The 26,313-nt window shown below is 61.5% G+C and overlaps 2 protein-coding genes across 2 annotated transcripts in view; both read left to right on the top strand.

The window, feature by feature from the left end:
* NKD2 (NKD inhibitor of WNT signaling pathway 2) overlaps positions 1 to 23,862 on the top strand; it is a 29,962-nt gene extending 6,100 nt beyond the window's left edge. The window contains exons 4-10 of the mRNA XM_046671898.1: positions 18,750 to 18,810; positions 20,106 to 20,233; positions 20,544 to 20,738; positions 21,400 to 21,547; positions 22,026 to 22,110; positions 22,716 to 22,843; positions 23,163 to 23,862. Of these exons, the coding sequence (XP_046527854.1) occupies positions 18,750 to 18,810; positions 20,106 to 20,233; positions 20,544 to 20,738; positions 21,400 to 21,547; positions 22,026 to 22,110; positions 22,716 to 22,843; positions 23,163 to 23,728 (1,311 nt within the window). The 3' untranslated portion in view covers positions 23,729 to 23,862. The remainder of the gene's footprint in view (positions 1 to 18,749; positions 18,811 to 20,105; positions 20,234 to 20,543; positions 20,739 to 21,399; positions 21,548 to 22,025; positions 22,111 to 22,715; positions 22,844 to 23,162) is intronic.
* LOC124244892 (uncharacterized) lies at positions 424 to 8,332 on the top strand. The gene is made up of 2 exons (XM_046671899.1): positions 424 to 6,271; positions 6,364 to 8,332. The coding sequence occupies exon 1, from the start codon at positions 2,865 to 2,867 to the stop codon at positions 3,798 to 3,800; it is 936 nt and encodes a 311-aa protein (XP_046527855.1). The 5' UTR covers positions 424 to 2,864; the 3' UTR covers positions 3,801 to 6,271; positions 6,364 to 8,332.
* Positions 23,863 to 26,313: the final 2,451 nt, after the last annotated feature.

The following is a 26,313-nucleotide window of genomic DNA, read 5'->3' as shown; positions in this document are numbered from 1 at the left end:
TCTGCTCAGGAAAACCGAGGCGTCGCCCAGCCCTGAATGCAGACAGCCCTCCAGGGTGTCGAGGGGCTCTTGCTGAGCCCGTGGAGCTCGAGGGCCCTGCTCCGCAAGCCACAGCCTCTGCTCCCCGTCGGGTCAGTTTACGGTTCTGTGGGGTCCTGGCCTGGAAGGGAGGGCGCCGAGGGCCGGGTCCTCACAGCCAGCCCACTTGCCCTGCTCAGCACCCCTCTGCCCCGCTCGCCTCCCTGGGCCCCCCACCCCCGGCCACCCTTGGCCTCCCTGGCCCCGCTCGGCCCCCTCAGCCCCACTCGCCCGGCTGGGCCTGTCTCGGCCCCCCTCAGCCCCTCTCAGTCCCCCTCCGGCCCCTCTCAGCCCCCCCAGCCCCGCTCACCCTCCTTGGCCCCTCTCGGCCAGCTTTTAAGCAGCTTAGGGCTGATTTAAGTGCATAGAATATCTGGCTTGAGAAGAAATGCTCAGGGGTCCACTTCAGACTGAGGAAGCCCCTCCTCCCAGGCGGGTCCTGAAGGGGCTACATGTCACTCCGTGTGCAGTGTCCCCAGATGTGAAGGGGACTTCGCACCCCGGCTGTCTTCTGGGTCCCTCCTCGTAGCAAAGTTCAGGCAGGAGGGAGCCACCTGTGCCCTGTGGGAACAGGGTGGGCTGCAAGCTCGCCGGCTCCTCCTCCACAGAGGAACTCATCCTCTGCCTGTCACACCCACGTCCGTCCCTTCGAAAACCCTGCCACCTCGGACTCTCATTCAGAGCCAGCTGTTTCCACCAGCTCCCCCTCCACGTGCCTGTTCCTCACCCTGCCCCTCTCCCCACCTTGCTTCTCTCTTCCCTCCACCTCTGAGGGGTCTTTGGAACAGAAGGCCGATCCCAGCACCTCCTCGGATTGAAAGTCCGGGAGGCCGATACCCTTCGCCCCGTGGCTTGCCCCTGAACCTCCCCAGACGGCACCCACTCTGCTCCTGCCTCCTCGCTGGTCGTGCCCCAGGGCCTTTGCACATGCTGCTCCTCTGCCCAGAGGCCCAGCCCCCACAGCCCTGCTCGCTGCCTCCCCGCCTCCTGGTGTCTGCTCACACCTCACTGCTCCAGAGGTACACAAGGTAAGAGCGACCCCATCCTTGCACCAGACGCCTCACCAGGTGCAGCAGGAACCATGGGGTAGAGCTCACCATGCAGTCCTGGAGGAGACAACAGAACTCAGCACTGGCCTGGGTCAGGACGGCCTCGCTGGACCGCCTCTCTGCTGAGAGCCCGAGTGGTTGGACGCAGGGCTTCGTGGGGACCTCACCCACTCCCACCGTGAATCGCCCATGGCCGGGCTTGTGCGCCTCGACCGCCTTCGTGTTGGTGGAACATTGGCAGGGCGCCACTGGCAGCCTCTGGCTGATGTGAGACAGACAGGGTCCATTCCATCCTGTCCGCCGCGCTCGCTGCAATTGGCTGATGGAGATGGCCGGCCCTCGGCAGCTCAAGGCGAAGGATTTGTTTTCCTCTCGTTCTGCAGCGTCTTCCAGGGAAATCATAACTGGTTTTGAGCTCAGAGGAGCGAAAAGGCATATTTAACACGAAATTCCAGCTGGAGACGACTGTAGCACAGCCGCCCCAGGGTCTTGATGGACGTGAATTCAGGGCCTGCTGCGCCTGAGCCCCTGGTCGCCTGGCCGGGACTTGCCAGTTAATTAGAAAAGTGGCCGTCATTGCCGCCAGCTCTGGTGAGATGAGGCCACAGGCCGCTGTCCTGGGCTCTCCCGTCAGCGGACAGCACGACCCTCCGGGGCTGCACCCTGCCTGCAGCCGCCCGGGTCTCAGGTCTCACGTCGACATCCCTCTGTGGCTCCGCTCCTCACATGAGCTCACGGGCAGGCAAGGCCCCTGCACGTCCTCTGTGATTTCTGAGGTTAGAGACCTGACTTCGTCGTGCTCCCTGGAAGGACCTCTCTAGTGGCCGGGCACTGACCCCAGGACCCATGGCATGTCTCCACCCGCCCGGGGACCTGGGGCGTCTGGCCCTCCTGGGTCGGCGTTTGGGCCTCCAGCCTCTCCCCGCCGTGCCCATGGCCTGAGGCTGCTCTCCTCACCGCAGACCCTGGGGGGCAGCTGCCCACCCGCCATGTTCGGTGCCCTCCCAGGGCCATGTGGACTCCAGGGCCGAGCTCTGCCTGCGTCGGCACCGCCGCTGTGCCCACAGCCTTGGCGCCTGAGCCTCCATCCTGCCACTCGATAGGAGGGCCCAGTGGCTCTGACTTCTCTCCTGATGGGAAAGACACTGCCCGTTGGCTGACACACTGGATTCTGGCACTTTCTTTGCCTCGTGCTGGTGAGGTACAGGCTTTCTGTGCTCAGTGTCAGGGAGCAGGATCTGCCCTCTGTCCCCACAGGCCCGTCCAGGGGCCTGGTCTCTGAGCGGCACCGTGTCCCTGGCATCCAGGGGCACTCGGCCCAGAGTCCTCTCCTCTGCGCACCCCACCACGGTCTCCTCCCCTGCCCTGGTAGCTGCGCGTGGGTCACTTGCTCGACCTCCACTCGCCCCGCAGATGCAGCCCCCAGTCAGCCTGTCGCTGGGCCTGCTGTCCACATACAGCCAGACGAGGGTGTCCTTCCTCTCAGAACCACCCTGCACCCCCGGAATCTGAGTGCGGACCAGGTGGCCGTGCCGCCCGGCGCTCCCCCGGCCTCCTGCTCTGCGGGGATCTCATCCGTCACTTCTGACCCCGGGGTTTCCACTCACTCCTTGGCTCAGGGACCCTGCCCGTGGACATCTGGGCGGTCTGGGGCCTCAGGCCACTCACCACGGCAGTGGCCCTGCCTATTTCAGACCCTTGCCCTCCCACCTGGCCGTTTAATCCATCTTCCCGACGATGGGCTGTCTGGGCCCCTCAGGCTGGCCGAGCTGGGTCTCTGAGCTTCCATGGGCCCCACATCCCTCCCAGGGGTGCCTGCTGGTGCCCCCGACCCACCCTGCACTCTCTGCACACCCATGGGGCCCCTCCCGTGTGGCCCTGGGCACCCCACTCTTTTTCCACACGTCCACAGGCCCCCTGCATGCAGGCTGGACTGCAGAACCTTCCGGACTCCTCCAGCTTTGCAGGGCCTTGCTCGGTGGAAGGACGCAGGAGCTCTGGCCCCCCAAGCATGACCCCTGTGCGCATGTGTGGCTGAGGCTGGGGGGCGGCCTGCCATGCTGTACTGTGCCCCATGGTCCTGTGGAGGTTGGTGGAGGTGGCTCCATGCACGCTGCCAGAAGACGCAGTATTCTCCCCGGGGGCTTCCAGAGGCCTTCCCAGGCCAGCTCTGGAGGCAAGGACAGAGCCCGCAGCTGTTCCCCGACTGGTGGCCCTGGGAAGCCGATGCTAGCACGCAGGCCCAGATGCGATGCCCCAGAGCAGCTGTCCTTGACACCTCGGTACCTGCAGAGTGGGGAATCCCTGTGCACGCCCCATCCCACTCTGCTGCCTGTGTGCTCGCCCTCCTTCTGGGAACCTGGGGTCTCTGTACGATGGGCATTTGCGGGCGCCTGCCAAGCTCAGTCTGGGGCCCCACACCACGAGGTGGCTCGAAAGGCTCCGAGGGCCTGCTGCGGACCCAGAAGCGCATCGCACGCAGCACAGGAGGAGCCCGAGCCAGGAGCCTGTGGTCCTCAGCTGCCTGCTGGGCCGCCAGGAGGGTACGGTGCCCTCAATAGCACTCACCCAGGGGCTCAGAACCACAGTGGATGGCCAGAACCTGGACATCTGCCCCGCAGAGGGTGCGAGGCTAGCGTTGGTGTTCCGTGGACAACAGCAGCCCACTCCTAGCGGGCGTCCAGCAGCTTCTTGCTCAGCAGTGGGTCAGACGTTGGGGCCTCTGAATTTGGAAGCCCCCTGAACAGGCTCTCAGTCTGCCCAGGAGCTGGGGGAAGCTGGGGCCACCCTGGTCCTGGCCTAAAGGAGCTCACCGAGGCGTTCGCAGGCAGCGTCCTGTGAGCTGGAGGCGGGGTGGCGTGGAGGGGACCCTGACCGGGCAGGCGTCCAGCTGGCTGTCTCTGTGACCTCGGCGAGTCACCGTGTGTTTCAAGGCTTCAGGTTCTCCCCTGGAGCTGGGGACACTGGACCGGATCTCGAGAGTGGCGCTGTCCAGCAGAACTGGACGTGGTCCGTATCACGCTGCCCACAGTGGTCACCACTGGTCACGTTAGGGCTTGAAATGTGGCGGTGGCACAGAGGATCTGGATTCCCAAGTGGTTTCATTTGAGGAATTTAAATTTAAACAGCCTCGTGCGGCCGCGGCTGCCACGTGGACGGTGCGGCTCTAGAAGGCTCCGTGTGAGGTCTAGCAAACCACGGGGGCCTCCATCCTCTGCGGAGTTTGAGGAGGCGGAGACCCCTGCCTAGCTTGGTGGTCGTCACGTTTTTCAAGGAATCGTCAACGGAATCAGCAGCGAGTGTCTTGCAGAGATGTCCAGACCCCTACTCGCCGGCAAATATGGGGAGGTTTCGATTTTGAAATTGGCAGAATCTCTTCATGGGTAAGAAACGCAATTGGAACACTGGCACCAGAGTTTGTGTGGTTCTCATATCTACGGGAAAAGGCCGCGCTCGGTGGGCCCACGTCCTGAGTCCCACATGCTACATCAGGACCTGCTTCTCGCCCACAGGAAGGTGCCACCCTCTCCCCAAAGGGTTGGAGGCAGAGCGGCAGCGAGGGGGTGAGAAACCCCTCCCAGGTGCAGACTAAGCTGGTGGGAACACAGCCGAGGACCCTGGTTTGTGACCCGAGGGAGGTTCCGCTCGAGGGAACGTGGGAAGGAGTCGTGGGACTGCTGACACTTGGTGTCGTGGTCCTTTCCCTGCATCGTTTTAAAAGGTGCCTCATGACATCAGAAGTGTGTGAGTTTGTGGATGAGGAAGGAGAGCAGTGAAAGGATGTCCTGGAGGAGAGACCTGGTCCAGACTCGGCCGGCATCGGCGCCAACGGGCCGGGCGTGCCTGGAAACTGGGCTGACCAGAGGGGCTGACCAAGCAGCCTGAATAATGGGTGCTACGAGGTGTTTAATCTGGCCAAGCTGGCGGGACTGGGTTTGCCTGTCTGCCTGAAACGACTGGAAGGCTAGGCCAAATACTCGAAACAACGATTTTCAGACAACAGGCAGCACAGGGCAGCAATCTGTGAGGAAGGAAGTCAGCGAGGTGCCGAGGTGAAGTGACTGCAGCCAGGAAGCAGTTTCCAGGCCACTGCATGGAGAGAGGGAGCCCAGACAGCCCTGGGGGGTCTCGGTGACCACGGGGGCGGAGGGTCTGCTCAGAGAGCGTGGGGGTGTGCCCAGGCCCCCGCAGGCCCATGGCAGGGGCTGACCTGCATTGTGTAAGAAGCTGGGAAAGAACCACTAGAAAGATCCAGGGACCACAGCTGCTGCGGTCCAGGCAGGTCTGGGAAGACCCTGTGCTCCTTCGCCCGAGCAGAGCAGGCAGGGTCCTCGGAGGCCTCACTGGAGGAGCCCGGCCAACCGTCCAGCCTGGAGGCTGCTCCTGCCCTGCCCGAGCAAAGCACGGCTCAGACCAAAAACCTGCATCCTGTAACAAGATACAGCAGTGTTTGCAGGAATAGAACAAAGCCCAGCTCAAACAGCAGAAGGCCGCAGAGTCCAGCATCCAGTCAGAATCCCCTGGGCATGCGAGGAACTGAGAAAGGGTGACCAATGACTGGAAGAAAATTAATCAATAGAAACAGACCGAACCACAACAGAGATGAGGGAATTAGCAGACAAGGATGTTAAAATGGTGATTGTAAATATGCTCCACATGTTCAAGAAGGTGGAGAAAGTGTGATCATGGGGAGGCAGGAAGTGGAAGAAGATATTAGAAAACCCGAGTGCAGCTTGTGGAGATGAAATTGCACTGTGTGGCTGAACGATACGCTGAAGGGATCGATGGCGGATGAGACACAGTGGAAGGAAAGGTTAGTGACCTGCGAGCAGGAGCAATAAAATCACCCAAAACGAAGCACAGAGAGGAAAAGGACTGAAAATGACACGAGCAGGGCGTCAGTGGCCCGTGGGACAGTATCGGGCAGCCTGACATCCGTGGACCTGGAGTCCCAGAAGGAGAGGATGGAAAGGGGACGACCGAGTGTTTGAGGAAACGTGGCCCACAATTTTCAGATTTGACACAACTCTAAACCGCAGACCCGAGGCCGCCGCAGAATAGAGAACCACTTCAGGGCGCGTTGCCATCAAATTGCTGAAAGCCGGAAATAAGGAGAAACATTTTAAGGCGGCCAGAGAAAAACGGTTTGTAGATCTCGTGGTGGGAGAGGGAGGGAGTTTAACTAAAGCTGCAGACCCAGGTGGACCCCAGGGCCCGGCTTCTCTCGTTAACCCAGGACGGCGATGCTGTTCCCGGCACTCGGCTACTCCCCACAGTGGTCGTTTCCCTTTCATGGGAAGGAAACTGAGTCACACCACTGCATGGAGTCGTGCAGCCAGGACCCCACCAGGCGGACCCCCAGAGCCTGTGCTCCGACCGGCAGCCCACCTGCCTGCTGCAGGCATCAGTGCTGCTCTGGGCTGTGAGGGGGGCAAAGCGGGCAATTGGACGGTGCCCATGGTACGTGGAGAACTGCAGCAGGGAGGATGTGAGAGACGCCAGTTGGGGTGCAGGCAGCCATCGACACGGGGACATGGGGACAGGCAGTGGTAAGGTGGCATCAACGAAAGGCCCGAAAAAGTGGGCATAGCCATCCCCGACATCTCCAGACAGGGGCCAGCGGTTGCAAAGGCCCTGGGGCAGGAGCTGGGCAGAGGGACTTGCAGTGGGGGAGGGGTCAGAAGGGGGCAGGGAGTGTCCCCTGGGCTTTACCACATTTGTGGCTGAGGTGAAGTGTGCAAGGAACTGTTGTGAAAACGGGAAAATAGAAAGAATAACCTGACCCATGCCCCCACCCCTCCTCCCAGAAGCAGCTCCACTGAATATCGACATCGTTGCCTCCCAGACCTTTCTGCCACTCTGGGAGGCTGGACACTGCGTCTGTGACAATAGTGCCTGCGCAGAGAGCAGCCGGAGGCCCTCAGCAGTGCTCTGGGACGGGGGCCACCCCTACCCACCAAGTGGAGTTCTCGGGGGTCCCCAGCTTCAGAGCAACTGGCCGGAGCCTACAGGTGGGGATGTCCTGTCCTTTCTCTCCTCCCAGTGGTTTGTTTTAAAGGATTTGGGTTTGGTTCAAACAAAGCCAGCTTGGACCTCGGGAAAGGCCAGGCTTGTCGGTGTTTCCTGAGTTCCCCAGAGGCCCGAGATCGTTCTAAGCTGCGACCAGCTCTGGTGTCTTCAGGAGCTCGGGGAGTCCTTGGGTGATGGATCAACCACGTGTGGGGTCCTCGCACCCAGGCAGTGACACCATGGCCCCTCGTCCCCAAAGCGGGTAGGCTGTGGCGGCGGGAGCTGGCAGTGCCCTCAGACCTGAGACTGGACAGCTTGCTGGAGCTCTGGGCCTGTGGTCAGAGGGACCTGTGCCCACCTGCCTCTGGCCCCTCCCCTGGGGCCGCCCAGTGGTGGTCAGAGTCCCATCAGCGTGGCCCCCTCCTGGGCGGGGCTCAGGGCGACGCCGGCCTCCAGGCTGCGGTGAGGGGACGTGCCTGAGATCCTGGGCTGGTTCTGGGGGCCCTCCTTCCCTCCCTCCGGCTTGTTGTGGGGAGGAGGCGGCCCCACCCAGGAGGAACCTGCCTCTCCTCTGGGTACAGGACAGGGAATGCCCATCCTGCTTTGCAGTTTCTTGGGGACAGCAGGGGTGGCAGTGGACGCTGGTCACGTCTGTCCACAGCACTGTCTGGGGGCTCAGAGCCCCGACAGGCGAGTCCTGGGTCATTCCATGGGCAGTGAGATCAGGCCGCTGCCCCAGGAGCTGGACAGCCTCACTGGTCACTGGCAGGAGCCGTCTCCATCCTGAGAAACGCCACACTGGGCCGTCTCTCCCTCTCTGGTGCCTTCCGACAACCCAGAGAGGGGCTGCCAGGTGGGTGCCCTGTGCTCGGGGTTTGCCCTGTGCACCCCAGTTTCCCACATCAGGCGGCTGCCCTGGGCCTGGCGCCAGTTCTGAGACCAGACCATTGCTCAGCAGAGGTGTGTGTGGGTCTCCTCCAAATGCTTATCTTTCACGTGTGGGGTCACAACTGGATTCCTCTAAGGGTGGATTTGGGTTCATGTTTGTAGAAGGAGCTTAGGCTTCCTCTCGGCTCCTTTGAGAACCCGCTGAAGCTGCTGCCAGACACAGAGCTGCGCGGGTGCAGGCAGGGTGCGCACGGGGTGCAGGCGAGTTCCGTGTGGGTGCCGTCAGGGTGCAGGTGTGGTGCATGTGGGCTGCAGGCAGGTTCAGTGCAGGTGCAGTCAGGGTACAGTCAGGGTGCGCGGGGGGTGCAGGTGGGGTGCAGGCAGGGTGCATGTTGGTGCAGGCCGGTGCAGTGCAGGTGCAATCAGGGTGCTGGCATGTGCAAGGCAGGTGCCGGCAGGGTGCAGGGGGTGCAGGCACAGTGCAGGCGTGTGCTGGGGGTGCAGGGCGTGTACAGGCAGGGTGCAAGGTGTGTAAGGGGAATGCAGGCGAGTGCAGGGGGTGCCTAGGGGCATAGGCCTCAGACGTGCTCCACTCCATGCCCCTTTCATCTCAGGAGCCCTGGCCAACAACCACAGAGGGGGTTTGGAGGTCATGGGGTTGCAAGTGCAGGCTGTTTCCGCATGACACTATGGAGGGGCTTTCAAAGGAAAAAAAAGGCTTGTGACTTTTTTCAGAGTAGCTTGGCCCTTACGGTCCTGGTGGGCAACCAAATTGAAGCCCTCCACACTCCGGTCTGTCTCTGCTGAGGACGCTAACACAGAACCGTGACATGTGCTCTTTCTAAACTAAATAACTTTAAATGCACGGGGTTCTTTTCCAGTTTCGGAATTAATCCTCCTTTAAAATAGGAAACTTACGGCTCTGATACAGATGAAGGAAGATGCCGTGTCCGTGGTCTTTCCTGTGGAAGATTCGGGTACAGGGAACACCAGAATCCTGCGTCTCAAACCAGTGGATCCACACCTTGTCTCAATGGGAACGGTCGAGGGCGCGAGGGTTCAGGACTTTGGGTGATGTGGGTCTTGCTTATACTTTGTGAGTCCTGTGGCCGTGAGCTCAGAGGACAGCTGCAGGATTTGGAAAGTCGATCATCCTTGATTGTTCTCTTTCTGTGAAATTACGAATCGTTAGCTCTGAAGACAAAAACAGCAGGTGTGGTTGCAAGAAGGAAAGTTGGTCTGCAGATTTTCTGCAAAGTGAGTCTCTAACACTCAGGGTTAAACTGAAAACAAAACTTCAAGATGCTGAGAATTGAAATCACTGACATTTTGGCATATTTTGTGGTCATTTCTCAATTGTCTGGGGTGGAAATTGTGTGTGTGCATATATACTGTGTGTATGTGTAGTGTGTGCATATATACTGTGTGTGTGTGTAGTGTGTGCATATATCCTGTGTGTGTGTGTAGTGTGTGCATGTATACTGTGTGTGTGTGTAGTGTGTGCATATATACTGTGTGTATGTGTAGTGTGTGTATGCAGACATACGTGCACGTGTACATAGGCTAGCTGCATACACACACGCACACGTTCACATATATGTAACACTGGTGCTGAAATGCCTCACCCCACCCCCACCCCCGCAGCCTGCCCTCCACAGCCACACCTGCTTGACGGTGGTGACACCAGGGGACGTGGCTTCCAGTTCCCAGGGACGAGCGTGAGGCTTGGTGTCAGGTGCTCGCTCGGCTTCTCCTCCCAATCACATCACTTAATGTGGATGACACCAGTCACCGTGACCCTCTCTCTAAGCAGAGGGGAGAGAGAATCCTGGCCACCGGGTTTTTCACCCAGCTCCTTGCCGGCCCTCCGCTAATGTGGTCTTTTCCCTGCGTGTGCTTGGTGATGCAGCTGTCTCTCCTTCAGGTGGCCCGGGGCCACCCAGTCACTCACTCATTCATAGTGATGCACTCTGGGCTGGCTGCCGGGCTGGGTCCCTGATGGTGTGCCCTCACTGGATGCCCCGGTCCCCCGTGGCACGTGCCCTCGCTGGACGCCCCCATCACCCGTGGCATGTGCCCTCAGTGGACACCCCTGTCACCCGTGGGACGTGCCCTTGCTGGACATCCCCATTGCCCATGGTGCATGCCCTCACTGGACGCCCCCATCACCCATGGCACGTTCCCTCGCTGGACGCCCCCATCGCCCACGGCACGTTCCCTCGCTGGACAACCCCATCACCCGTGGCACGTGCCCTCAGTGGACACACCCATCCCCCGTGGCCCATGCCCTCGCTGGATGCTCCCATCCCCCGTGGCATGTGCTCTCACTGGACACTCGTGTTGCTCTTGGTGCGTGCCCTCACTGGACACCCCCATTGCACATGCCCTCACTGGACGCCCCCGTCCCCCATGGCGCGTGCCCTCACTGGATAGTCGCATTGCTCTTGGTGCATGCCCTCAGTGGATGCTCCCGTCCCCCGTCGCGCGTGCCCTCACTGGACACCCGTGTTGCTCTTGGTGTGTGCCCTCACTGGACACACCGTCCCGCGTGCCCTCGCTAGATGCCCCCGTCCCCCGTGGCGCATACTCTCAGTGGACACTCCCATCGCTCTTGGTGCGTGCCCTCATGGATGCCCCTTCCCCCGTGGCATGTGCCCTCAGTGGACACACCCATCCCCCATGGCATATGTTTTCAGTGACTCCTGCCACAAGCTTGGCCACCACTCTCCGGCAAGGTCCCAGTGTGGGGTCCCTGGGGACCCTGTCAGGGGTCAGGGTGTTCCTTTGGGTGAGTCGGTACCAACAAAAAAATCTCCGTAGACCAGGACACGTGGGGCGTGTAAAACATTCTTATCTTATTAAAATGATCAAAGCATTGAACAACTGCGGTGGGCCAAGATGAAGACGGAGACGGAATCATTGTTACTTTCTGAGCTCATACGGGAAGTGACCACAGCAGAGCATGGCTGCGTGACGAGACTCACGCATTTATTTGAGGAGAGACCCTGGTCCCCAGAGTACGGGGTGTCTAGATGGCAATTCCAAACTCGGTTGTTACAAAGTCTGACTGAACAGTCCTAACCCAGAAGCACCGACGGGCAAACCTAGAAACACCCCTCTCGGCTCTCCAAGCCTTGTTGTGATTTTGCAAGAAAGAAACTAAAACCATCTGTGGCGGGTGTGGGCGCCTGGGCGCCGCCCCTTCTCGTGAAGGCTTTCGTTTCATCGGCCTTAATCTTTCGCTTCAAAATCAGGAGTTGAGAATAACGTGCGCAGCGGCCCCTGGAACGGGAACCCTCCGCGGGCCCCAGCCGCACATGTGTCAGAATTATTAGGCCCATAAAACGGCATTGTCACATCTGAAACTGTTTAGCCGCTGAAACCGAGGCTGGGACTTCAAAGCGGCCGTGGCGGTTCCAGACAGACGCGCTGGCGGATCACCTTGAAGTCAAATTCCACCGACGGGACGGGGCCTCCGCCTCCCCCGGAGCGTTTCTTATAAAAAACAAACTCTGGAAGGAGCCCTGCCTCCATTTCCTCCGACACCAACCCTCCAAGCTGGAGGCGTCTGAGCCGCCCTGCGTTCCTGTGTTCCTGGACCTGGGGAGTGGGGGTCGGCGCGTTTAAAGACCGTGGAGCAGTCGCCCTCCAGGTCCCCTGTTTCCCCAGCTGGACCCAGGCTCCTGCAGAGCTCGGCCTGCGGCTGCAGCCCCTCCCCCCTCCCACCCCTCCACCTGCGGCCCCCACACCCCTCCTTCCTGCTTCCTCCCCACTCCTCACTAGCCACCAGCCTCTCCTCTTCCCCTCAAGTGCTCTGGGGCATCTGGCCCTTAGGGTCGCTCAGTCCGGCCTGTCCTTTTGCCCTTTCCCGCGTGGCCCAGTTCTGTCCGGTGCGTGATGACCCCAAGCCTCCCCACATCCAGTGTCCTGACAGCCCGAGCAGAAGCCCAGGCACGTCCCTGGCCCCGGTCATCCTGGCCTGGATGTCGCATCGGCCCTGCCCCCTGCCCAGCCCAAACTGCCCAGAAGTGGCCTTGGCCACCTGCAGCACCAGGCTGACGGGTGCCTGCCTGGGGGCCCCGGCCACACCTGGCCTCTCTCCTGCCCCTCAGCCTCCTCTCTGAGCCCCATGAACTGCGCCTGCCCGTGATGCCCACTATGGCCCCATGGCCCTAGGATCTGCCATGACCCAGCAGGCAGCTCCTGACCCTGGTCCCCAGTACCCAGGGCTGCCAGTGTTTGCAGGATTAAGCCTGGGCTGAGCTGCCCCCACAGAGGGGCAAGCTTGTCCTGCTGGCCCCTGGCACGGAGGCCTTTTGCTTCTGGAGAGTTCTGTGGCTGGTTGGGCAGTGCTGGCTGCAGAAGCTGGTCGAGGTGGTCTCAGTTTTAGGGCCTCCTCCCTCACCGCTCGAGGCCCGGAGGGGTCAGGCTAGCCTGACGCCAGAAACCCCGCCAGGCCAGGCCGGCAGCAGCCCCAGCAATGAGGGCCGTCCAGTCCCCACAGCCCAGCTGTGGGAGGTGGGGCTGGTGTGAACAGGGCCGAGGGGGAATCCCGCTGGGGAGCAGGTGGGAGGGAGGAGGTCTCTGTGAGTCCAGAAGCACCGTTTGCCGGGGGTGAAGGAACCTGGGCAGAGAAGAGCCATCTTGGTTCTGACTTGGTGGGAATACTCAGAGAACAGCACCTTCTAGGTGACCTCCGTGACAGCAAGTGTGGGCCCCACGGGACTCGAGACCCCAAATGTCCACCCGGCATTTAGGGCCACCCTCTCCTGAGGGACCTGGGGGCGTCTAGTGACTGTTCTGTCAAGAGCAGTTAGTTCTGGAAAATACCACCAACAGGCCTGCTCCGTTCTCCCCTCCTGTCAGCCCTGCCCTCCCCATCTCTGTCGCCCCCACCTCCCGTTCCCGCCCCCTCGGAGCCCCTCCTGCCCCCACCTCCACTGCGCCTCGGAGCAGACGCAGGACGCAAGTGTACCGGGTCCCACCCTCGGAAGCAGCCTTGACCTCACATTCAATGGGGCCAGTGCATCCAGAACCTAGAGCTTCGAGCATCTCACAGTATCTTTAACGGACGCGAGGGGCAGTTCCGCACCTGTGTGGGGGGTCGAGGCAGGTGTGCAGACGTGCTCTGCCTGCCCAGAGCCAGTGGCCCAGCTCTCCACGAGGGACACTCTGGATACTTGTCACAACAGAATGTCCCTGGATCTTTCACAGAGAGAAAACTATGCTCTTGCTCCTCTGGCCTCAACTGGATTTCCGGGTGGGAGTAAATATTTGCCCCCAGGGCAAGACGGGATTCCCCAAAACGAAAGCTGGAGAGGCCTCTCGAGTCTGTGAAGAATCCACTTTTGGAAGCAGACATGTCGCCGCTCCTGGCACAGTCTATTCCTCACACTTCCAGGTGTAACCCCAGCTCTGAGGCAGGAACCCGTCTCTCCTTTACCCTCAGGCTTGTTGAGAAGAAGGAAGCCCCAGGGAGCAAGCTCAGGTCATAATCACAGCCGGTGGTGTTAACCTGTGTGGCAGCGCGTGGCAGCACTCCGCCTAGTTTGGGGGCCAGTCCCTCGGCGTGCGTGCATGTGCGGGTGGCCCCAGTGCCACGGCCTGCGTGCGCAGGGGTCCCCCAGTGCCTCGGCCTGGTGCGCAGGGTGCCTCGGTGCCTCGGCCTGCGTGTGTGGAATGCTGCTGGCACGCGGTGGCGCTCAGGGAACCCCTTCCTTGTTTCACCAGAAGGAAATGGCGGCTGGAGCGATTAGGTGGCTGATTCAGGACTGTCAACCAGTTTTGTAGCAAAACCGAGACCAGGCCCAGCTTCCAGAAGGTGGTGGGCTGAGTCATGGCCCCAAGAACGTCCCTGTCCTCATCCCTCGACCCTGTGGCTGTGGCCTTACATGGAAAACATGTCTTTGCAGATGTGGTGAAGTGAAGGCTCTTGGGATGGGGGTTAGGAGGTGGCCCCAGCTGCCTCGCACGTGTCTGTGGGAGGGAGGCAGTGGGAGATGTGACACGGAGGAGACGACGCAGGAGGAGCCCGCGTCACAACAGAGCAGAGGTTGGAGCGGCATGGCCACAAGCCCAGGGACATGGGGGCACCTGCTAGAGCAGAAAGCAGGAAGGTCCCCTGCTTCTGCCCACCCCTCCCAGCCTCCGGAGGGAGCCTGGTCCTGCAGACACCTTAATTTCTGACTTCTGGCCCCAGAACTGTGAGAGGATGAATTCCTGTTGTTTTAAGCAGCTCCTAAGTTTGTGGCCATTTGTTCGGCAGCCACAGGACATTAATGGCCTGTCCCCCGAGCCTCGTTGTCCTTACTGCTCCTGCTTATTGAAGCCCAAATACACCCAACCCCATGCTCCCCTCCTTGAAAGACTCTAGGCCAGACTAACCTGGGTCTTCTGAGGGAAACACTGTGCAGGATTTGTCTGTGTGGACAAAGGGAGCCGCCGGCCCTTCCCGGGACAGAGCAAGGACTGAATTTGCCCTGAGTGCTGCTGGCCCGAGGGACTTCAGTTTGCCTGGTGGCAGCATCTTAGGAGGTGGGGGTGTTGACAAGCTCTGGGGAAAGTCGGAAGGTGCAGCCCCCGTAAGCTTGTTGGCCACTGAGCACCGGCCACAGACCCCGTGTCCATGCCAGGACCTCGGGTGGATTCTGAGAGTTCAGAAGCTGGACAAGCACCCTAGTGCACGCTGGGCGTTGACATGCGAAAGAATGACCTGGGCGCTCGTAAAGCGTAGGGGGCCGTGGCCTCTGATCCAGTCCCCAGAGCACCCTGCCACAGGAGGGTCCAGCAGATGCCGGAGAAGGAATGGCCAGTGCTGCCAGGGCAGCAGGAGGTGGGAGCTGGGGCCTGAGAAGAGGGCTGCCCCCCAGGGCCAGGTGCCCCAGATCAGGCCTGAACATCACTGGGTGGGCTGAGCGGCCAAGAGGCCCCTGCTGGCTTGATGAGGACGTCCCAGGTCACGGCAGGGACAGAGTGGGGTCAGAGCCACCGTCAGCCACAGGGAGTAAGGAGGGTGGTGCCGAGGACCCTCCACGGGAGCTTGGCCAGGCAGGGAGGTGAGGAACTGGGGCCAGAGGAGAGTGAGAGCTGGCTTGGAGGGTCTTATATGCAGGAGGCTGGGGCTTGTTTGGGGGGCAAAGGGAGTGAGGGGTGCTCCAGAACGGGGCTCAGAGCAGGGGAGGGGGCCACGCTCAGCATGGTGGGCTGGTCCCCACCCGGGGGTCGCTGCCTCTGGAGGCGGGCCCCCGCTCAGGACATCAGGACATGGGTGTCCGTTTGCACCCCAGTCTCACTAGAGGGCCCCAGTTATGTGGGGTTCGGCTGCCTCGCAGGTCACGGCGGGGTGGGGGTGGGGGGCCGCACTGGCCAGCAGCCCTGAGGTAGGTTTTATAGGTTGCAATTAGCGCTCTTGGCCCTTCCATTTACCAAAGGAGCACAGATGAAAGGGCATTTATGTGTAACCAGGACGGGCTTCACTGAAATCGCCAGTTACAGGACGAGAATTGTTACCTCCCCACAAAAGCTCTTTCTACTTATTTGGTCCTCTGCATCCCCGGGGTGGTTGTTGATCTGGCTCTTAGGTGAACACTGTGTGTTCTAACGTTGGGCTGTACGTGGATGAACCTCCTTTCCAGTGGAACCTCCAGGCGCGTTAGGGAAATAAGTGGTGAGTGGCTACTGTATCCGTCACTGATCACTGTGTCCATCCTGGTTACCGTGCCATCACCGTGTTAGCGCATCATTAGTGGAGCTTTGGGAGCGTCTCCAGGAGACCAGCCCAGGATCTGTGCAGACTGGTCTACTTTGAATTCCTGGGTTTCTTCTGGAACCTTCCCCCATCCCAATGCATTTATTATACTCCTGTCTGTAACCAACACAGTACACCAAAATGCTCCGATTATTTTGAAAACAAGAAAGGGAATGTATTTTTGAATTTTTAACTATTTTGACCTCACATGGAGAGTACGTGGGTAGGTTTTGGTTTTCCTTTGACATTTTCAGCCGAGTTGAAGTGACGTGAAACTGCTGGTCCCTGCTTGTCCGTCTGCTGGTGTCTGTGGTCCTACAGAAGCCACTGCACCATGGCTCCTCCGGGATGCAGCCCTTCCTGGAAGTGGGTCTTGGAGGCTTCCTGGCGTTTCACTGAGTGACCCTAGCTCTCTCAGCGAGAATCGCCGCGCACAGCTCGCTCTCACACCCTTCGACCCAGGATAGTTACTGCATTCCTTTTACTTCTCTGACTGTAACTAGATGGGTGTCAAGTGCTCGGGCCGGGGTGGAAGCATCTAGAATCATGCAGGATCTGAGCATTCTGACCGTTAGCCAAACATGGAGCCTGGCCGGGTACCTTTTGGGGGACGTGGTGGAGGAGGGGATGGTCAGAGCCCTGGAGGGGCTCTTCACCAGGCAGGCTCCCTGTCCACCCCACCCTGAGTCCCAGGGGAGAAGTTCTGAGCTGGAGCCCCCGAGGTCCCAGTATTCGGGGTACTGATACTGGGAGCCACGGCCCCCCCACCCCGGGCTCCAGCCCCGCACACTTGATGGCCTTAAAGCTTGCAGCTGCAGCTGACCCTGGCACCCTCTGCTTGTGGTCTCGGATGCCGCTGACCCGCAGCCCTCTGCCCTGGCCCTGCCCCCTGAGGCCACGTCCCAGAGTCCCGGCGCCGTCCTGCTCCCCATGAATGCCTGGACCTCAGCTTCACAGCTGGTTTTAATTCTGCAGAAAAATTTCACTGAAAGTCAGGTTTTTAGAAGTGTTGGTTTTATCTTAATGTCACCTGGGTCAGAGCTCAGCCCTGTCGCACCGGTGAGAGAAGTTCTTCAGGCTGGCTCGGGGCTCTGGGACACCGAGCCTACCCGCAGCACGGCACGAAGCCGAGCCCTTTGCGTGTCGGGGCTTTACATGAGGAGGGAAGTGGCACCTTTTCAGAACTGGGTGTTTTGTTTCTTATTAAAACGAGTCCAAGCGTATTTCCCAGCTGGCATCCTGAAGACAGACTGGAGGCAGTGTCATCCTGAGGGCATGACGGCCGCGGGGCCAGGAGGCAGGAAGGTGCCAGGTCCTCCCTCTGCCGCCGAGAGCCCGGCCCGGCCCAGGGACGCTGGCCCGATCGTCCTTCCCAGGCACTGTCCCACTGCCAGGTTGCTTCAGTGGGCCCGAGGTGGTGCCTGCAGCCGGTGGACGTCTGCTGTCTGCTGTCTGCTGTCCACGCTCCCTCCCTCGTGTCCTCCCCTGCCGCACCCCGGTGGTCCTGGGGAGACCTGAGGCCCATTGGGTCCCCTCCTCCCTGCGGAGGGGCAGTCCGGCTCCTCCCCAAACCTGGGCCAGCAAGTGCCGGGCTGGTGGGTCTGCGCTCACCTCGTTTACCTGCACCTGGGCGTTTGAGGGCGTCCATGTTCCTCGTCAACACCTCTGCTGACTAATCAGTTTGTGCACTTGGGTGAAAGCGTTCTGGTTTCTCGTGGTTTTTGTTTTGTTTGCTGTGGAGCCTCTCGGAAAGCGCAAGCTGACGATGCTGTGCTCTCTGACCATGTTGAGCGTCCTCAGTTTGAGGAAGATCTGTGTCCCTTTTCCTCTGGCCGATGGACACGGCCCTGGGGGGGAGGGTGCTGGCACAAAGCTGCAGTGTCTGGCAGCTGGTGGACCCAGGTCCCTGGGACAGGAAACCTGAGGGTGCGTGAAAGGTGGTGGCCGCGTGGCTGGTGCTGTGGAGGCAGAGCTGACGCACGGCCCCCAGTTTCCTCCTGTGACCAGGGGTGCCTCAGGGCGACAGAGGCTCCTGTGGTCACCGGCCAGCGTGAGGATGCCACCAGGCCACCCCAGGGGGTTCAGAGGCTTTGATGAAACAGAAAGGGGGAGGGACGAGGCGGCTCCCACGGCCGAGCGTGGCCTGATCTCTCTCTGGCCACCTGGGCCTGAGGGGTCCACGCCCACCCAGGCTCCCTGGGACGGCCTGCTGTACACTTGACCTCTTCGAGTTGTGCATCTGCACAAGAGGAGAGCTGGCGGGATGCATTGGTTCCACCCAACAGTACTCACCACTGTGGGGGCAACTTTAGGCCTGTTTGTGGGTAAGAGCGGGGGTCCCGTCCCCTCCCCACTGCCTGTACCCTCGGGGGGCAGCGGGTCTGTCTGCAACCTTCTACCATCCCCTGCGAGGACCCTGACCAAGGACTGCTGAGCGTCTGGGGTGCCAGGTGCCCTGGGGGAGGCGCCTCCCTGTCTGCCGCCCAGGTCCAACTGCCCAGGTTCTCGGGCAGCTGAGGAGCATCACTTCCTTTCTTGTGTCCGGCTCTGGCGGGAAGTGCCTCGAGCGGGGCTGGGCAGCAGAGGGCAGGTGGGTCCCCCGTCTGCAGCCTGGTGTCTGTCCCGTGCCCGCCTCTCTCAGCAAAGGTCACACGTGAGTTCTGTTCTCATCGGGCTGCGCTGTCAGACAGAGGCCAGGCCCTCCACGGGCATGTAGGTCTCAGCGTGAGGCAGCCGGTGCAGTGGCAGCCGCCGAGCCTCGTCCTGGGGACGGGTCTGGTGGAAACAACAACACGGTGGGATGTGCGTGTGCTTTGCTGTCTCAAGATCTGAGGCTAAGTGGGGCACGGAGAGGCCGTGGACTGAGCATGTGGCCTCCCGGGAAGCTGGAGTTGGCTCTGGCACCTGGAGTTCGTGGGGTGTCCACGATGTGCCCCGCTCAGCTGCGTGGTCACGCAGCTCCACTCTCCTCCCTGCAGGAGCTGCCCAGCGGGGACCCCAAGGAGGGACTTTCTCGGGAGGACCAGTGTCCCCTAGAGGGTAAGTCCTTCCCCAAACCTCATGGACTCCCTCGCACCCGAGGCACCTGCCCGGGACCTGCCCTCAGGCCCCCCGGGACGAGCTGAGCCCCTGAAGACGAGGACCACCCACACGCCATCTCCTCAGCTTGGCCCACCAGACCCGGACCAACCCTGGTGGCTACAGGTCCCCAGTGATGGCTGCTCTCAGGCGCAGGCGAGCTGTGAGCTGCATCCATCCCCTACTTTTATAAGCAATTTGTTCCTGAAATGGACTTGGGAACGCCTTTCACTCGGCCTCCTTACCCAAAGCAGGCGCCTTGGGTCTTGGGTCTTGGGTCTGGGCATCAGAGAAGCCAAAGCTCGAGTCACAGGAGCTTGTCCACCTTCAGAGTTCCCGTGAGCCTGGACATGCAGGCGGCACGGCCCAACTCCCAAGAGAGGGATCTGGTGAGTCCACGGGTCGGCTCTGGGTCTGATGTCCTGCGTCAGCATCATCAGGCTGTCGGAAACGGTCAGCTGTGAGTGTTGACCGCTTGAGTCACTGCCAAGAGCAGATCCACGGCAGGTTATCCCCAGGCTTGCCCGCGGGCAGGGCCCAGGGTGAGTGTCCTCAGCATCATGCAGGGCAGGCGTCACACGGGGTGCGGGGGGCAAACCAGCAGGGCTGCTGTCAGAGGGGCTCTGAGAGCTTCCTCCCTGGGAACTCGGGCCCTGAGCCATCTTCCCAGCTCGCACCTGTCCAAGCACCTGTCGGCAGGTCTGAACGGGAGACGCCTGGTCCCCGTCCTGGAGAACATGAGCCAGAGTGGAGATGCTCACCGTCCATCACGCCCGGAGGCCGCTCAGCTGACAGGCTCAGTGCAGGCGGCTTCTGTGGATCCTGGCGTTGAGGGCTGTTGGGAAACTGGACGTGTTGACGGGGAGGGGAAGCCAGACAATGCAGTGACCCCCTGGAGCCCGCAGGAGGGACCAGCCCTCAGGGGCCTGTGGGGCAGCCTCCTCCCGACCCTGTACTCCAAAGCCACTGCTGGGCGGTTGGGGCACAGGCAGGAGGGCGCACCCAGCCGTGGCCGACCCGGGCGAGGGCTGAGGGAGCACCAGGCCATGGCCGACCCGGGCGAGGGCCGACCCTGGCACGGGTCCCTTGATGCCCTTGTTCTGGAAGGACAGGCTCTCCACTCAGGCCCGTCTGGAGAGGGTCAGGGCTTGGACGGCTCCTGGGGCCACACCTTCCAGCATCCCCACTGCCCAGCATCACCTGCTTGAGCTGAACCAGGGGGAAATGAGCCCCTTCTGCACCTCTCGTCCCCCCAGTGGTGCTTCCACCTGAGAAGACCGAGGGCCTCGAGGGCCCAGGACAGCTCTTCAGCGCGGACGATGGAGAGAGAGCAGCACACCGCGAGGCCCCGCGAGGACTGGGCAGGAAGCGCCTGGACATCGACGTAGGTCTTTGCCCCAGCCTGGCTCTCCTGCAGGCAGGTCCCGGGGCCCGTGTGGTGCGTATCGGCCCTAATGTGGGCATCTGTGGACCTGGCAGCCTGGACGGTTCACCTGAGGTTCAGCTGGTTGGAAGGGTTGAACGTGCTCCCAGCATCCCGTGCTCCTGTGGGCAGAGGGTGTTGCCGTGAATTCCGCCAAACTGGCCGATGTGGCACCAAATAACTTGCGGGACTTTTCCAGGCGTGGCGTGCCCACCACAGGGATGATATGGGAGGCCACTGTACAAGCCGTCCTGTCTCCCCGGCCACACAGGGCAGGAGTGTGACGGAGCAGCGGGAGGGGGCAGGCGGAGGCTCAGGGCTCCCGGCGCAGGGGGAGGACAACCGCGCGCTCTGCCCCGCGTGCCCGCAGGCGCTCCAGTGCGACGTCTCGGTGGAGGAGGACAACCGCCAGGAGTGGACATTCACGCTCTACGGCTTTGACAACAGCGGAAAGGCCACCAGGGAGGTGATCTGCCTGTGTCCGCATCGCCTGGTCCCCGGGGAAGGGCGCTGGCAGCAGACAGACAGACAGACGACCAGGCCCCTGGTCTCCTGATGGGGAGATGGGCTGGGCCCCGCTCCAGGGTGAGGGAGGCAGGCGGGCAGGGGACCCGGCGACCATGGAGCTGCTGGAGGCCACGTCTCCTCCCTGGGGCCCAGCACCATCGGCACCTTTTCTGGTGCAGCGGGAACTCCAGCCGGGGCCAGCAGCACCCGTGAGGCACTGAGCCCCACCCACCTCTGCCGGCCTGTGTGTCCACGACGGGCAAAATGCCCCTTGAAAGGAAGCAGCACGTAGGGCGACTAAAATAAGCGTGTTTGGGTTAAAAAGCAAAACTTGGGTAGTTTTCCTGATTGCTAAGTCCTTTGAACATGGATTCAGTTTGGAATTTAAAAGATCAGAGAGATGCAATTGCTACAACAGCAGGGCCGCTTACTCAGACAGCTTGGTGCCTGCACGGGGTGGATGGGGTCAGAGCAGGCGGCCCAGACAGGCGGTCGTGTCTGAGCCAGGGCGCCTGGGCCGCTGAGTGAGTTGGACAGGCTGGCAGCCCGGAGGAGGCGGCGGGCAGTGGTGTCCTGGCAGCGTGCACCGCCTGCATCCCTGACATTGCTGCTGTCCACAGGACATGTCCAGCCTGATGCACACCATCTACGAGGTTGTTGACGCCTCGGTCAACCACTCATCGGGCAGCAGCAAGACGCTCCGTGTGAAGCTGACCGTCAGCCCCGAGCCATCTGGCAAGAGGAAGGAGGGGCCCCCCGCTGGCCAGGGTGAGGGCCTGAGTCCCCACAGCAGCAGGTCCCCTGCTCAGAGGCCCTGAGGACCTGCTTTAGATGGCAGCCCCCCGCCACAACATCCCCCAGCTCTTGCCTCCCACCACAGAGCCATGGGTTCCTGGTCACTCCTGTCTACTGTTCAGTGTCCCCCAGTCCCCCAGGGCACGAATCCCCACCCATGGTTCCGGAAGATGCAGAGCAGGGCCTGGCACCTGGCAGGGGCTCAAAACTGCTTCTCCAGTGAATGAAGGAATGAATGAATGCGTGAATGCTCCAGTGAGCGAATGCATGGGAGCGGACAAATGAATGACTACATTGGTAGTAACTGAGTGAATGAATGATGAATGAATGCATGAATAGTGACTGACCAAATGGATGAATGAGTGAATGCATTCGAGAGTGAACGGACGACTGGATGACTCAGTGAACCAGCCAGAGGATGAGGGAGTGAGTGCCTCACTACCTCTTCCAGACCGGGAGCCCGCTCGCTGCGGGATGGAGGGCGAGCTGACCGAGGACTCAAGGGTGGCTGACAAGAGGCTGTCCGCCCACATCAGGTGAGGGGCTGGGGTCTGGGTCCGCCCCAGGCGGGCCTCCTCAGGTGGGAGCAGCCGCCGCCCCTGCTTCCTGCAGATCTGGGGGCTGTCCCCTCAGGGCGGATGGCCAGGACGGCCCTGGGCGCTGAGGAGCCCGGCACTGCCTGCTGTGGGGGAGGTGGCATCTTGGGGCCCTGCACCTGGCGCTCCGGCTGGAGTGCACATGCCTGCGTCTGTCTGAGAGGCAGGTGAGGCTGAAGGGCAGCCCGGTGGCCTCCAGACCCTCGGTCGGGCACACCCTGGCGCCCCTGGTTCCACCTGCTGGCTGTGGTGATGGCACAGCGGCCATGGAGGTCCCAGAGCGGTGACCTGCTCTCTGCCGTGAGGCCCTCACGGGTGGCCCAGAGGAGAGTGGGGCTCCTGTGGGTTCCCTGAGGCATTCGCGACAGTGATACCGGGGTCCCTTGGGGCCCCCCAGGGACACCCACCCTTTGTCTCGCTGTCCCTTGGGCAGTGGAGGCTGATCAGAGCCCAGGGGACCCCCATACCGCGTGTGCAGGTGCCCCCCACATCTCTGCTGCCTGCTCCAGCCTCGCAGTGGCACAATGTCAGTGCCTTGTCCCCAGGAGGCCCAGCGCCGACCCCCACCCCTGCCCTGTGCGCGGGTCCTACTGCGTGGACGAGAACACGGAGCGGAGAAACCACTACCTGGACCTGGCCGGCATTGAGAACTACACGTCCAGATTTGGGCCCGGTAGGTACTGGAGACCGTGCCCCAGGCGTGGACGCCACACTCAGGAGCACGAGCCCAACCTAAGGGTCCCAGGTCCCTGCAGCAAACCACAGTGCACCATGCGTCCAACGGGGTGCCCCGGCCAGGTGTGTGGGTGTACCTGGTCCAAGGTGAGATGTCCCAGGCCCCACGGAGAGCCTCACGGGGTGCCCGTGTCTGCAGGGTTGTCGCAGAGGGCCTCACGGGGTGCCCATGTCTGCAGGGTTGTCGCAGAGGGTCTCACGGGGTGCCCGTGTCTGCAGGGCCTGCAGAGGGTCTCATTGGGTGCCCGTGTCTGCAGGGTCGCCACCAGCACAGGCCAAGCAGGAGCACCAGGGCAAGGCCATGTGCCCCCAGAGTAGGTCCCGCTCGCAGGAGTCGGACGCCCACACCATGCACCACCGCAGGTCCCAGGTGCTGGCTGACCATACCCTGCTGGCCACGGAGCCCGCTGCCCGGGCCCTGGATGGGCAATCCCGGCTGAAGGGGCAGGAAAAGCAGTTCCTCAAGTCTCCCAAGGGCTCGGGGAGGCCGCCCGGGGGGCCCAGCGGGGGCAAGTCCGGGAGATCCTTCAGCTACCACCCACCAGCTGCCCTGCCGCAGGCCCCCCAGGACGGCCACCACCTCCCGCAGCCCCAGCCACAGTCCTACGGCCACAAGCGGTACCGGCAGAAGGGCAGGGACGGCCACTCGCCGCTCAAGGCGACGCTGGGCCAGCCCGCAGCAGTGGAGCACGAGGTGGTGAGGGACCTGCCGCCCGTGCTGGTGGGCGAGGGCTACGCGGTGCCCGTGGTCCAGCGCCACGAACACCACCACCACCACGAGCACCACCACCACCACCACTACCACCACCACGCCCCGTCCTAGCGCGGCCCCAGCCCCACGCCACGAGGACACGGCGGAGCAGGCCCTGCCTCAGCTCCTCTCCTCCTGCTGCCGCGGACGCTGCGTCGAGATCAACTCATTTGATGCCACTGACGTTTCCCGGTTTACAAAGCTATTTTGTGTAATCCATAAAGATCGTACATAAGCCTAGAAAAATGCACTTGTATCTTTCGTCTGTGATTCCAAAACGAGGCCCCGCAGCGTTGAAGGGACTCTGCTGGATGGCCTTTGAGTCTGTTTCTCAGGGCGCCACGTGCCCTGGGCGCACAGGGCTGGGAGGTGCAGCATGGCAGCCTTGTGTAATGTCTTCTTTATAAAGCCAAAGGCGTGGGTCTGGGGAGCTGCCCCTCAGCACTGTGTGTGTGGCGGCAAGTTCCGCTCCGGGACACGGCCACACGGGACAGACGGGACAGTTCCTGGGAGAGCATAGAGAGCAGAGGCAGGCGGGCTGGCACGGCTGCGGGCAGCTCTGGTCTCACGTGCCACCAGCATCTTAAGTGGACACAGACGCAACAGCAGGGCCAGGGGAGGTGGTGGACTCTGCCTAAACCACGCGGACAGCTGGGCAGGAGGCCAGGTTCTCGTCCTCAGAGGACTCACCCAGGCATCGCAATACTCATGGCACAGCTTCCATGACACTCAGCTCTGGGGAAGCGTGATCCCCTCCTGGGGGTTAGGAGAGGGTCCCAGGTCGGCAGGAGGTGCCAGGATGTGTGGGTAGTGATGGTGTCGCTGAGTCCAGGAACCTCGGCTGGCAGTGGTCCCACTGAGGCAGGAGGCTGCTGCTCTGTCCGAGAGGAGCCAGTGGGCGTGCTGGCAACCTGTGCGTCTGTGCCAGAGACGTTGCTCTGCCTTCTTGGCTCTGTCTTTAAGGATAAAGCAAATTGGTGGTCAACTTGTACTTGAGCTTTTTCCCCTGAGTCATAATAAAAACCTGCATTTTATAACATGTTATACCTGTTTTAAAACGAGCTTTTTAAATAGATGTGGTCAGTCCACCTGCACCAGCCTGTAGCCTCGGTGCAGCGGGCAGGCAGCCCTGCTGGGTGGGCCACACTGTTTGTACATTTGTGGAAGGAAAATCAACATATACACGGGCACACACAACCCCATATTTATGGGCAAGTTTCTTTTCCCATTTTACTGCTCAAAAAAACCTCAGCCATGGGGCCGACCAGGTGGCGCAGCGGTTAAGTTCATGTGCTCTGCTTTGGTGGTCCGGGGTTCACTGGTTCTGATCCCAGGCATGGACCTACACACTGCTCTTCAAGCCATGCTGTGGCAGCGTCCCACATACAAAAAATAGAGCAAGATGGCACAGATGTTAGCCCAGGGCCAATCTTCCTCAGGAAAAAAAAAGCAAACCTCAGTCCAAGATTGGGCTCATGGCAAGGGCACACTTCACACTCTTGTCTGGGCTGTGTGGACCAAGGTTCATACGGAGACACTGGCTCTTTGCAAACAAGGATCTGGAGAGGCTGATGCATCTTCCACCACTGTCTTCTCTTCCCCTTTAGACATCACGTTCCTGTTGATGCTGTTTTAAGAGTGAGTGAATGAGCGTGTGAGCAAGTGTGTGAAGGAGTGAGGAGTGAGTGGGGAGTGAGTGACCGAGTGAGTGAGTGAGGAATGAGGGAGTGAGGAATGAGCGTGTGAGTGAGCATGTGTGTGAGCGAGTGTGAGAGTGAGTGGGTGAGGAGTGAGTGAGTGACTGAATGAGTGGTGAGTGAGTGAATGAGCGTGAGTGAGCACGTGTGTGAGTGGGTGAGCTAGTGAACGCATGAATCCCAGTGCATGAAGGCAGCCGCGTCAGTGCCCCTCCCCCACTGACCCGCCCAGGCGCCCATGGAGGTGGGAGGCGGCCCCGGGTGACCTTTCCCTGATCAGTGGATGGCGGGGCCATGGGTCGGGGGAGGCGGGCTGCGGCCGTGGGCTTCCTGCCACTGAGTGCGCTCGGGCCTGGGGGCCTCACCCACACCTCCCGGCTGGGACCAGCACCGGGGCCGAGATCCCTGGGACACAGGCCCCTCAGAGCGGGGAGGCAGGCGGTGCTGGGGCGGGGGGCAGGTGAGTGTGCTGGGCACAGCGCGGGGCCGGGTTGGGAGCCACAGGCAGGGGCGGGTGTGACCACAGCCGGGAATGCCCGGAAGGGAACGGGTGCTGGGCGGGGCTTTGGGCCCGAGACTGTGGGAAGAGCCAGGTTTTTAGGAAAACACCCGGCTCCGGAGCCCTGGAGAGACCCATTCCTACGTGCAGTTCCAGACCTCCAGGCTCCTCCCATGATGCGCCTTGCTGCGCCGAGCGGAAGGGACAGCCCCCAGCACCCGTCCAGCGGGAGCCTTGTTCAGGCTGTGTCCCTGGCCGACACAGAGGAGGGGCCCAGCAGGCTGAGGACGGAGGAGAGCTCCCTGACGTTGCAAAGGGTGTCTGCCAGCCAGACGACCAAGCGAAACCCGGCAACAAATGCCCCAGCCCGCGCCACTGTGAGAGCGGGAATCAGCCCGGCACCCTCACTGCCACGAGGCCAGACATAAGGCCTTCTGACGGCTCACAGGATCCGCCAGGGT

Source organism: Equus quagga, chromosome 9 (genome assembly GCF_021613505.1).
Source record: "Equus quagga isolate Etosha38 chromosome 9, UCLA_HA_Equagga_1.0, whole genome shotgun sequence".
NCBI lineage: Eukaryota > Metazoa > Chordata > Mammalia > Perissodactyla > Equidae > Equus > Equus quagga.
The sequence above is the reverse complement of the archived record's forward strand: the minus strand, read 5'-3'. Positions and strand labels throughout refer to the sequence as shown.

Coding starts and splice junctions, on each gene's coding strand:
- LOC124244892 (XM_046671899.1), top strand. CDS start 2,865: ATGGGCTGTCTGGGCCCCTCAGGCTGGCCGAGCTGGGTCTCTGAGCTT.